Here is a 13654-nt window from a genome sequence, read left to right on the forward strand (position 1 = left end):
CCTTGAGGTCACATGGAGCACAACCCAATGGCATGAGACTAGCAACCTCCAGGAACTATTCGAAAGGCTATGATTGGTGACGAACCACCTTTGATGGTAAACTTGTGTGATCTCTCATGGAGAAGTAGAGATGGAGAAAAGAGCACTGAGAAACACAGCTCTTTTTCCTAAAACCGAGCTCAACAAAACGGTTTATTGCTCAGAGTAACAACTAGCATTTTGCATCCGATGATTGAGCTTGAAAGTCAGAGCACACATAAAAAAAATATAGGATATTCATGTACAATTCAAATAAAACGAAGCAGAAATCTGGGTGTCAGTGGTTTACCGAGTGATCATTGTGTTTTAATTCATTGAACTTCCTTACCTGTTGTGACAGACTTTGCAGATTTCGATGTAGTGGAGTTGGCAGCATTCTTGGTTTCCTTATCTTTCTCTTCAACTCTAGAAGATTTTACTTCTGTAGCTGTACTGCTTTTGACTGTTTTCTCGATTGGATCTTTCTTTTTTGGAGAAGCGGTTTTGGGAGATTTCTCTGACGAATCCTTCAGTCCACCTAATTTTGAGGAGGCAGCCAACTGCTTTGACTTGCTTTCACTTTTTCTTGCTGGGGAAGAAGATTTTGTCTTGGTTCCTTGTTTTTTCGTTTTTGTCTTTTCTTTGGGGTCTTTTTTCATTGGTTTTCCTAAGTTTTGATCCAGAGGCAAAGCTTCTGGGTCTATCATGGAAACATCAGGATGCCGAGGAGAAGGGTTAGGGTCGTGCATTGGAACTGGAGGAGGGTCCATATGCTTGTACGTTATAGTCTTATCGGTTGGTATAGTTTCTGATTCATCTTCTGAGTCAATGTTGGCATCAGCTGTGATAGACGGGCATTCTTCAGTTCCAGGAGGAACATCTGAATCGGTCTGAGAGGGAGCAGACTCGCTCACTGAGGTTGGAGGAGTTTCGTCACACTGGCGTGCTTGATGTTTCCCTCCAGATGGGGGCTGCGCTCCTCCCATTTGAGTGAGCGGCTTCTCCTGCTCTTTGGAATACTCTTCACTTGCAAACCACTCCAGAGGATTAGGGTTAATAAAAGAAGGAGACAGTTCGGTTTTTGGATGCTTATACTCACAAGCTGACACGAGGCATAAATCCACATCTTGGCGGGCTTCAGAAGACGAGTCCTTCTTAGGTGTGAAATATCTGTATGCTGTCTCACTGGAATAACTGAGAGCATCAGACACACTTTCGTTTTTCTTACGGTCTAATTTGTCTGAATAGGATGAAGGCGCCTGGCCGTGCAATGAGGAGGATTCTTGAAGTATGTCATTTGATTCTAAGGCTTGGTAACTAAATTGATCCGAGGAAAAATGTAGTGGTGGTGACTGTGAGGAGTAGCCACCAGCCGATTCTTTAATCGCTGAAGGCCCTTCTGGTAAGCTAGGAGAGTGGGTGGAAGATGTTTTCTCAAATGCCAGGTCTGGTTCTTCATCTGGACTGTGCACCAACTTAGTTGCCCCTGGTGAGTAAAGCGGGATATCAGCATCCTGAATGACATCTGAGAGAGATTCCTCCTTCAACGGAGAAGCCAGTTGTGATGGTGTATGAGCAGATGATGTCGAAGGGGAGGCCTCCAAGTGGGACCCCGAAATGAGCTCGGTGCGATCTTTTTCTTGGCCATATAAAGCCTGTCCAATTGGTGATGCTTTCAGTGCAAAATTTAACTCCTGCATTTCAGAGGGGCTGTAATCCACTTCAGTTGGTCCATTCTCAGATATGTGAAGCATATTAGCACCTGCTATTGGATGCTCTGGCGACTGACGGCTGAAGTCCATTGCCAAGGATTGTTCTGGTGATTCTTGGCTGAATTCTACTGACATTGTTGACTGCTCAGGGGATCTCTGATCTTGAACTGGTGTTCTTGATGTTCCAGCCTTAGGAGAAAAATCTGGCGGAGAAATTGACATGGGTCTTGGGCAGTCTTCTTTAGATGGAGACATTTCTGTTTCTTGAAATGTTGTTGGTGTCTGCACAACAGACACTGACAGTGAATCGTCAACTTCTGTTGAATGAGGGGAGCCAACCTCTGCATGCAGAGAAGGAGACACATCATCAGTGGTTGGTTCTAGGAATGAGCTGGTGGCAACAGATGCTGTAGAAATTGAGGCAACACCTTCCAAGTGAGAAAATGTGTCCTCAGCCACAACTTCATCCACAGGAGTTGCAGATTTGTCAGAGGCTGTTCCTTCAGAAATTGACATTTTGGTGTCTTCCTTAAAGTATCCAAAGTGGTGCATGTCCACCTGTGTTGGCGAAAACTCTGCTGCAGATTTCCTTTCATCCAATGCACTATAATAATGCGAGTTTGGGGTTCCGGTGTTTTGTGCTGTTGTGTTTAGAGTAAAGTCATCCTTAGTTGTCATGTGATCAATGCTTTTGGTATTTGGAGACAGCCGTTCTGGTGCATGCTCAGAAATGGGACTTTTCTCATTGAATGATAGTCCCTTTTCATTCTTTTCTTCAGAAGAACTAACAGCGTGTCCAAAGGGAGACTTTACATCCGCACTTAAATATGTTTCATAAGACACTTCAGAACCTATCAATGGTGGACTGCGCAAAGGAGACAAAACTTTCTCAATAGGAGATTCAGAATCTGGCACAGGCTCATCCATTGGACTTATTCTTGGACTATCAGGCTTTTCTATGGTCTCACAAAACTCAAAAAGAACTGGAATAGCTGACTTCTGCATGATTTCAGAAGCAATCTGGCCAACCTTTTCATCAGTTGGGGACTGGTGAAATGGTGTGTGGCCTGCGCTCCCTGAGGCTGATTGTGATGGGGAAGCCACTTCTAATGTTTTGTCGTCAGGGCTGGCACCCTGTGCAAGGGATTCTTGGAGGTCATCAGGCAGTGCAGAAAGAACATCTAGATCAGATGTTTTTATTTCATTTGGAGTTAAGTCAAAATTTACGCTACGTTCACTCAGAGGTGTTTTTGCAATTGGCGATGGAGGTGCAGGGCTTTTATTTGGGCTATCTTTGTCATAATGCGCCTCTGAATAATTGTCTCTAATATCAAGTTTTGTGGTAGTTCTGTCTTCCATATCTTCAATGTACATTCCTTTCACGGCAGACTTGCAATACTTATCCTCTTCAAGTGATGAAGGTGGTGATATTGTAGAAGCCGACGGATTGTAATCTTTACCCTCTGTTGCATCAGATTTAGAAGCATCAGATAACTCATTGAAGCCATTTGAAAGCTGAGAGACTTTGCCTTTATCATATTCCTGAGGGTAAAGTGAGGACTCATACTTGGTAACATTGACATATTCCTGAGATGGAGAATCACTTTCCTCGTTGTTAGTCTCATCGCTCATGACATCCCGAGGTGTTGACATTTCATCCATAGGAGTTGGCTCACTAGAAATTTCAATAGTTGAATGGGTAAAACCTGAAGTGGCAGTGTATTCTTCTGGTTGGTCTTCCCGGTTTTCTTCATCTGAAGCAGTGGCTTCACTTTCAGAACCACCAGGGAATGTTTCATAATGAATGGAGGAGGCTGGTTCAATAGTTGGGGAATGAGGTGAAGCCTTCTTATCTGAAGAAGTAATGTAAAGTCCATACTTGTCCTCGCCACCACCGATGAATGCAGATCTGCCTTCCATAACCATGCCAAAGTCCTCTTCATGTTCCACTTTTTCAATCTCTTCATCTTCTTCTTTTGCTTCTTGAGTTTTGTCATCATCCACTTCTTCTTCTGTCTCTTCAGCATCTTCCTTTTCAGCAGTTTCATCCATATCCTCTTCTGCACGTTCATCCCCTGTCTCAAATTCGTATTTTTCAATAGGCTTGCTCTCTTTAAATTTAGCATACTCCTCAGCTTCTGTCTCAATTTCCTCCTCAGTTTCTTCTGCTTCACCAGTTTCTACAGCTTCCTCTGTGTCATGCTGTTCTGCAGTGCTCAGTGAAGCCCTCTCTTCCATATCTTCACCCTGTTCTTCCACTTCTTCTGTCTCCGCCTTTTCCTCAAAGTCTCCAGTGTCAGATGTTTCTTCCAGGCCAGTTCCTTCATCTTCAAATCTTTCGTTTTCATCCACCCTGTGCCTAACCTCAGGCTCAAGCTCTTCTGGTGTCTGCTCACACTCTCCCTCAGCCTCTGTAGTAGTAATGCCCTCGTCAGTTGAATAGGCATGCTCCTCTAGATCTGGAGATGGCTTCATGACAACATACGCTTCATTCTGCAGAGTTTCATTTGGAACTTCGGCGTCTGTGTCCTGATAAGCAGGTTTTGTTTCTGCTACCACCACAACTTCTTCTGCCTTAAGCTCTTCAAAGTCTTTTGTTAAGTCCTCTGGTGAAGACATCATCGATCGCTCTGCTTCATGTTCTGCTGTATTTCCGGATGCAGCTACCGTAGCAACTGCTGCTGCCACGGTAGCAGCAGTGGTTCCCAGTGCTGCAGCAGCTGCTTTTTTCCCAGTGATCTTGACCTCTTTCTTTGTCACCTTACTTTTTACCTTTTCTTTCGGTTTTCCAGGGCTGGCACTTTCTTTTTTAATAGGTTCTTCTTTCTTCGGAGTCTTTGGTTTCAACAAAGGTTTCTTGACTTCAGTTGCGGAAGTCAATACTTTCTTGGATTCTTTTGGAACTTTTTTTACTTCTTTTTTGGAATCCTTTTCTTCTTTTTTTATTTCTTTCTTCTCCTCTTTTTTAGACTCCTTTTGAGGTACTTCTTTTTTAATTTCTTTCTTCACTTCTTTTTTAATCTCTTTTTTCACTTCTTTTTTAGGTTTTTCTTCTTTTTTAATTGGGGTTTTTTCATCTTTTTTAACTGTTTCTTTCTTTTGTTTTTCCTTTTCCTCTTTTTTCTCTTCTGTTTTTGGCTTCATTTCACGTTTCACTGGTTTTTCCTTTACAACTTTTGGTTTCACCTCTGACTTTTGCTTTTCAACAGCTTCAGATTTTAGTTGTATTTCCTCCTTACTTGTTACATCTTTTTCGACTCCCAATGCCCTGGTTTCAGATTTGGTATGCCTTTCCTTCTTCACCGTTGGCTTTTCTTTGTTTTCAACTTTTGGGGGCTTTTCTGATTGGCTCATTGTTATTATTTCAGGGGCTTCTTCTCTGGAATCCTTTTTGACAGGCTTGCTGACAGGTGTTTTATTGCCTGCTTTTAGGCTCTCCTTACTGTCCGCTCTATGTTTAAGCTTTGCCTGTTTCACTGCTGGGCTTGGTGCACTGTCACTTAAATCTTTCTGTGTTACTATTGGTTGCTTAAGGAAATCTAAATGCTTCAGTTTTTCTAGTCCTTCCAGAATGTTGTATTGGGTAGTGTTTCCTGGAAAGAGAACTCGAATTATTTTTTCTGTGGGATTAGCTGGATGCCACACAATCAGTGATGAAACGGACGTTAAGTAGTTGAGTGGAATATCTACTTCTTGGCCATTGGGCAGAACCAATCCACCTTTGTCTTTACTAGTGCCAGTCCAATGCTGCATAAACTGTTGCATTTCTTTGCTACCTTTGACCGGATTCAACACATACATCTCAAGTTTTCCCACTCCCATTTTTTGAAACAGAATAAGTGGATCAATTACATTTCCTACATTTCTTAAGAGTGGTTCTGGCTTCAAAGACAACTTGTTCAAATACTGGAGTGTGAAACAAGCTTCTTCTAGACTTCTCCGTATTCTAAAATTAGGTTCTGGGTTGTTCAGATTCTCAGGTACATTAAGAAAAACAACACCCAGATCAGGTGAAATCAAATTTTTTGTCCAATCACTATTAGTTGTAGAGCCTTGTGACTGCTCCTCTTCCAACTCAGCCATTTTTCGCTGTAACATGCTATTGATTCCAGGGAGGTTATCATCACCAATGTGGGTCAGTAAAATAGAGTCTACTCTATCTAAGTGCCGAATTAGTTTCCAGAAGCAAGACTTGCGTTCGGATCCACCATTGATAAGCATATTGAAGCCATTTACTGCAAACAATGCAGAGTCACCTCGCCCACCTGGAAAAATATAACAGCATGGCTTTGAGAGTTTCAAAAATCCTCCAGAGGTTGGGGGCTCTAAAATGTCAAAAGGAGAAGGTACTTCAACAGATTCTGAAAGATACTCTGTGAATTCTGACAGTCCTTCCATTTCAGGTAGAATTGAAGCAGAGTTAAGTTTAATGTTGATGAAATCTTGAAGGTTATGTCGATCTAAGTTTGAGTTTTTCCAGTCTCCTTCCTCAGGGCAAAATAGTGTTAGACTTGCTTTGTTGGCAGGATGGGTAGTACTCAGTAACTCACCAATCTGTAAAACAAAAAAATGTGTTTTATTTATTGAACCACATTAATTTTAATATAACAAAGAAACAAGGCTATCCTTACACACATTCTGCACATGAAGTGTGTACTCTGTTTTACCCAGAAAATACAGGCATATATATTGGAGCATTAAGTTCCGATTTTCAGGAAAGACTACTAAATTCACTGAATAACACTGAACGGTAAGTAGTCATGTGTCACATTATGCATTGAATATTCCGAGGTCTCTTTTCTTAACGTATGAAAATCCATTTGTCGTTTTTTAGATGTTCCATAAAAGCGACTTTTTCCATGAGCATATGAACAGAGATTTGTACCATTTGGATGTAAACTTCAAATGCAGCATTTATTGGCTAAAACTGCATTTTCAGTTTGATAAACTCAAGTTTATTTAGCAGATGACGAAAATATTTCTGCTGCTAACATGTGTGGCAAAGTGCAGTAGCAATAGTGTGATGTGCACTGTTAAAAAAACATTTTGACTTAGCGATCATCAGATTCAGCCAGTTTTCTGACTACATTCATCGTAGTATATTGTTTATTTTGGGGGGACAACCCCCATTAAACAGCAGCAACAATTCAAACAAGTACATAAAACGAGAATGTAAAATGATTTATAAGTGCGCTTAAAATAGGTCTTAAATCCTAAAATCAATATAAAAATCGAAAGTGCCCTAATCATGTGTTCTATTATTACAAGATAAATTGCTTTCTTTGCAACCAATCCCTTGCAGGAACCCCGACAGCTTGAATACAATTAGGTCAGTAGTTTTTTATTTAAAGATCCTGAGCACTGACCTGGAGTATCTTTCATGCACTGAACCACAGATAGAAATAATCCATCTTTTGCAAGGTACCTGGTAACTTGGACAAAACAACATCTAGTGGTCCTCTATCTCCTTGCTGATTTTACAAACTGTGTAGAGATCGTTGCTCATTCGACCATTTTGCCGTAAACAATCTTAACGGAATTATCCCTACCTGAAGCAGAAGTGAAGGTTCTTGGTTTCATAGGTTAAAATGTTGTGCATATATGGTTCAAATAAAAGGGTAGATTTAAAGGATAAAGATGTATTTATTATTTTATTTATTTATTCATGTCATTTGTACAGCACCTGAATCACCCCAAATGGGGTATCACCGCGCTCGGAAAGTGCTAAGAGGGGGGTAGTAGACAGTGGAGGAATGCACCATGATTAGAACAAAAAGGTTTTTAGTTTTTTTCCTGAAAATCAGATAGTTAGGGGAAGAACGGATGTCCATGGGAAGATCATTCCAGAATTTGGGGGCAAGATAGGAAAAGGATCTGCCTCCCATTTTGGTTTGTTTAATACGGGGGATCACAAGAAAACCTTTCCCTTCCGAACAAAGAGTACACGAGGGAATGTATTTGGACAGTTTTTTGGCAAGATAGGCTGTCATCCACTTGTTGTTTACCCAGCCGATTTGATCCTAACATATGCCCAGTATTTCATTTCTACCAAGCTTTTAATAGCACCAGTGCATCCCAAAGGATTGATCCACAAAGTGTCCAAATTTAGATGGCTGAGCCAGGATTTTCACCATTAGAAAAAGAAGTTGTAGCAAACACTTTATAGTTTTCGTGCCATTTCCTATAGGGTAAATCTTTATAGTAAAGCAGTAGAGATGGCAAAGTGATAAAGAATCGATAAATAAACAATTTATATAGAAATGATATTCATTTATTTATATATTTTTTTCCCTTTGATTTCTTTTTTCATATATATTTTTTCCCATAGTTTTTTTATATATAAACACTCAATTCATAAAAAACATTTATATCATTTATATCATTTTGAATTAATTTGACATGTATCGGACAATATTGAAGAACAACAGAACTATAAACAAAAAAACACTTCAAATGACTAGATGTTCAAAAGATCATTGAAGTTGGCAATGCGGTGGGTTGGAACACTACGCGCGTTTCAGCCATTGCCTTCATCAGGAGACCGTCATTTGCAACAAAATAATATAGACACTGAAAAAAGTACAGAGCCAGGATTTTCTACAGCTCAGCCACGGGGGACTGAATTTGCATTCTAGAACCATGTCAGGAGTGTAGCCTAATGACATTTGAAATTCAATGGTGATATTACCCTGGGCGTAGTTTGCATCGCAGCACTACACGTAGCTGCACATAGTATACTTTGAACTACACATAGTACTGCTTAGCATAGCTGATGGCACTTTGTACTTGTCTGCACTGTGAAATAATTGCAAATGGCATCTTGCACAGTGCCAGGTATGATAACAATAAATAATATGCTAATGAGCATATAGTACTTTCACAAAAGTGTAACTGAAAAATTAGCAAGCAGTGAGAGAGGTGATGATTTTGGGATCCTCCCTAAACTAGGGAGAGAACCAAGCAGATGCCTTGAAAACAAAAAGCACATCTTGTTAAATGATTCAGTGGTGGTCCCATCCTCTTAGGACCATCCCAAGAACAGTTATTGGCAAAAAAGTAACAATCCCAACCAAAGGCCCTGCCAAGCATTATGGGATGAGATTAGCAGTGGGCAGTGAATATTATAGTATACAAAATCAAAATAATTCTACAAAGAGCTGCAGTTCAACTGGTGGTTACTAGATGTCCCTCAGGAGTCAAATGCAAATGCTTGATGAAAGGGTTTCAATGTTTTTGCATTTGACTCGTGAGTGACATCTAGTAACGACTAGTGGAACTGCAGCTTGATGTAAGAATAATTTCAATGCTTTTACATTTGACTCGTGAGGGACATCTAGTAACGACTAGTTGAACTGCAGCTCTTTGTAGAATTCCGTTTTTACGAATTTTTACATATAAATACAGACAGAAAACTATATTTCCTTTGTCTCTATTTATATTTAGAAACGGCAAAATACTAGCAAATTTTGTTGCGCTGCCGAGCTTCAGTGTAGAGTTTCCTTGCCATGCCCTGTTTATCCCTCTCGCAGCCGCTCAACCATCTAATCCCCAGTAAACTTTCTCACCGACGTCACTTTCGTCCCAGTTGTCCGACTCACTACACATGCGCAAGTCACCTCACTCATCCTGTTCAAACCACTTGTCCTCCCCACTGCAATGGTGTAACATTAGCCACCAGAGGCTGAGCACAAGCAGAGAGCAGCAAGAGGTGAACCCAGGCTGATGGAACAACCCTGGGGTAAGCGGGCGCAAAGGGTTAACAGGCTCCAAGTGGCAGAAAGAGGCGGAGGTAAACTTTCCAGGAACCCAACCACTTAGTGCGCTTGCCTCAGCTTGACACAAAAGCCTCACAGCGTATGCATATTCATTGAATGTGTGTGTGTTTATTTAGACTTTCTATTCACGGCAGGATTGTGACTTTTCATGTTGTTGTGAAACCCGTAACCTGAGGCTAAAACACCAAGGCTCATTTACACATCAGTTCCTGGCATTCTTTTGAATAATACGAATTTCCTCTGTGAAGACCCCCCACACTCCCCCCCCCCACTACCTCTGAAGTTAGGACATTCTTATGCGTGACTGTGAAGCCCCCTCCACATTCCGATCGCGTGACTGTGGTCTGTTTAGAGAGCGTGGCTGTCTGGGTCACCAGGCGCTGGGGTGGGCAGAGGCCACTGATGACCCCCGGAAGGTGCTTGCGTTGGGATGTCTCATAGGTTTCTTTTTTGTTATTTTTCTGTAGTGTTAAGATGCTTAATGTGGGAGTTGTAGAGTCCACAATGTAATGGAACATCGACCAGCATGTGTTCATGCAGTGTGCCCTGAATATTAGTCTGGGAGTGGGCACAATTGAACAAGCCTCTCTATGCACCCTCGAAGTGTAGGCTGGTGTCATTGCCACTTTCTATCTTCAGTTAAATATTTCCCATTGACCTAGGACCTGCCCCATCTCCCTCAGAAATCACTTCTGGTCAACACTCTGAAAGGTAGATTTGGGGAGTAAATATTCATCAAACCCCGCTCTTTATTACTTTCTAATATCGTATTTCATGTAATCACCCCATTTTAAAGTGAAGAGGCGTTTTCTCCAAAACCTGCTTTGGCCCTTGAGGCTGTCCTGACTGCCATACAGGATCCAGGACGGACTGTCCCACCCTCCCCATGTGCAGGAAATTTATCTGTGCTTTTCTGCTCGGTGACTGCCCTGGGGTGTACAGAATGTCCCAACTGCTGATCGCTTTCCTCCAGTTACTCCAATTATACATTTCATGTGAAGCTCTCAGACGCATTCAGTTTCAGCAGGCGCTATAAAAAAAGATTGATCAATAATGGAGGTTTACCACTGTACACTCCACTGGGAAGTTGGAGAGAAATGATGGATAATGTTGAATTGTCTGTTTCTCATTGAGATTCATACACGTTGTTGCATTGTTGTTAGTACTTCCTGTTATACTTTGTTGAATTTTTCTATCAATCCTATGTCTTGTAAAGCGCTCTGATACCCTCGGGTCTAGCCAGCGCTATATAAAACTCCCAATTAAGCCCCCGCGGTTCAGTGGGGCCCGAGCCATGTTAACAAGTGAATGGTCTTTTAAAGACCTGTGAAGTACTCGGGTCGGCTGGCAGCTCAAAAACGGTCTATGAGTGTGTGCCTGTCAGCATCGCCACTTCCCCCTCTCTCTGCCCAGGATCTTCTGTGCCCACCCAAGTTCATCATCAAATGATTAAATATTAGGTGGACATGAAACCTGCATTCATACTTCGTCCTTTCTGTCGGTGTATCTCCCTGTTCCTCTCTATGTGCCTGAGTGTGCACTGACTGATTGTTTTTGCATAGGGTGAGACTGAGTTCATGCCTGTCTGTACTTTGTCTGTGTGTGTCAGCCTCTGCGTGTTGGGTTGTGGTTATAGGTACCTGACTCTCCCTTGCTTGACCTGGCATCCCTCACACTCCTTGCCCCCTCCCCCAGACTTAAACCTCCTGGAAATATTGAACGGGTTTTCAGTGGTCTTCATTTCATTAACAAACTAGAAAGAGCCTCAATGTCCTCAAAGTCACATGTGCTTGTACTACAATGGAAAAGTTTTCAGATGAATGTATTGTGTTGACCAATAACAACTGAGCGCATGTGTGCATTGTCAATTTAAATAAATGTGGTAAAATACTAGCTGTAGCGTCGTCTGTTGCTTGTGGCAAACATTAATGTGGATAAATACAGAAAAATACCCAAAAAATAATTATGGATAAATACAGACGGAAATGGCAAAAAAATAAATACCATAAAACCGGGAGCCTTAATCATGATGTGGACTCTTGTATAACTTGTGCCGTGAACTTGCGCACTTGCCATGCACTACTTATAGCCCTACATATTAAATCACTCATAACATTGCTCTGATAACATCCCTAATAAGATCTGAAATTACATCATTGATGTGCATGGTGGGGCACAAAGTTACTTCAGGGCATGAGTTACAGTTACTTGAGGCAACTATAACTGGTGAATTTCCAGTGTTGATTGTAGTTCAAAATGTTATCTTGCAACTGACATTTTAACCTAACTATACAATCTTGGTATTTTAATTGGTAAAATTGGTATATATATATATATATATATATATATATATATATATATATATATATATATCGTTGTAAAGTCATTTGATATTTGGAAACAGGAGCTCCTTCCTGAGCTAACGAATTTTAGTTAATTTGCAAATTTAACAACAACAAAAGTGAATAAACTTAAAAAGCACAATTGCAGGCCTCATTGATGGGAAGATAGAGAGTGAGGGTGAAAGTAGAAAGACACAGGTCAATCATTGGGGTACTTTCACCCTCACTCTCTATCTGCTCATCAATGAGGCCTGCAATGGTGCTTTCTATGTCTAATCACTTTTGTAGTTCATTTTGCAAATTAACTAAAATGAGTTAGCACGGGAAGGGGCTCCTGTTTCCAAATATTAAATGGCAACTGCATGCTTTCGATTATTTGGAATTAGCAACATAATCCTCATTTAAATATGATATTGTTATTTTTTGGACAACTTTTCCATGCCTCTGGGTACCTTTATACACCCCTTTCCGTACTAGCAATGGTTATCGGATCTCCTCATTTCTCTGTGTTTTATTTCTCTCGGCACAAAACTTGCAAGTTTGGGGAAATCTTCACGTTTCAAGGTAGAGGAAAAGCATCATTCAAACCGTTCATTAGTCAATCATGTTTCATGAAAAATTCTAATGCGATTGATAGAACTCATGTGTTTTCTGCTCCGAAGTTTAACAGCCAGGACCTACAATAGAATAATGTGGCCCAACAAAGGTAGAAAGCGGATAGTTTTTTGTAATCAATCCATGTTAAAATGAATAAATGTAGTTAGTTTAATGTACAAGTCAACATGTGTCGCTCCTAAGGGCTTGTGAAAAAAATATTAGTGATCCACCATTCACGATTCTGGTCAATATCAAGATTCATAGATTACAATAAAGCATTGCAAAATTATTTTAACTGTGTACATGTCCTGGCTTCAAAAATGGCATGGCAAAGTACTCCAAAGGTCAGACAGAGCACCACTTTAACCTTTGGAGAGCTAGTGGATTCACCGTCCTTGAATCTTTGTATCAGTTCAGTTCATAAACTTTATTTCGATTTATGAAAATCACAAAAGTTAAAAACATATAAAATATAGGAGGCCATAAGAACAATACATCATAATTTTAGACACTAAATCATATTAAATCATCTTAGTAAAAAAGTGTGAACTTGTTAAAACAATAAATACGATAAGAGGACTCTAAAACATACCCAAAAAGTACGGCCTAGACTAGCATACAATATTAGTTTTTACAGTAAAGTGCATCGTACTTAGTTATGAAGACAGTAATATCAAGGTGAGAAAAACATCGGCCTATACCTCTTTTCAGTCCAGCGGATAGTCCAAACCCAGCCCAGGAACTTTGCTATTGCAATCACAGTGAGGCCTTCCAATGATGTTTTAAATATTCTGAAGGCCTCGCTGCTAGACCTAGTACCCAGACTACCACAAATAGGTTTCATTATATGCTGGGCAGCCAAGAAAAATGTGTTGAAGAGTTTCGGACCAATCCGGACAAAAGTGGCATTTACTTGAGTTTCGTTTGCATTGGAATTACACCACTTAGAAATAAAGACATTAGTCGGTAGAGTTCCCAATCTGAACTGGTGGAATAGTTTCCTGTCTCATACTAAGGTAATTAAATCCCAGTACATCTCATATTTGGGTTCATGTTTAATATCGACAAAAAAAATAGACAGAGTTAAGCTGGAGGAAGCTGCAAGCCGTCTCGTGTTAACCATTTTCCAGTAGGCTGCCTTAAGCACGAGTTTGCTTGGAAATATACTTCCGGCTGGGAGGGTCCATAAGTGGCTCATTCCCAGCTCATA

At 40.7% G+C, this 13654-nt stretch overlaps 1 protein-coding gene across 1 annotated transcript in view; it reads right to left on the reverse strand.

The window, feature by feature from the left end:
- The window catches only part of MAP1B (microtubule associated protein 1B), a 474660-nt gene that overhangs the window by 42739 nt on the left and 418267 nt on the right, over nt 1-13654 (reverse strand). Inside the window, exon 5 of the mRNA XM_078675281.1 lies at nt 368-6284. Within this exon, the coding sequence (XP_078531407.1) occupies nt 368-6284 (5917 nt within the window). The remainder of the gene's footprint in view (nt 1-367; nt 6285-13654) is intronic.

The sequence above is a fragment of the Lissotriton helveticus genome, chromosome 2_1 (assembly GCF_964261635.1).
Source record: "Lissotriton helveticus chromosome 2_1, aLisHel1.1, whole genome shotgun sequence".
Lineage (NCBI taxonomy): Eukaryota > Metazoa > Chordata > Amphibia > Caudata > Salamandridae > Lissotriton > Lissotriton helveticus.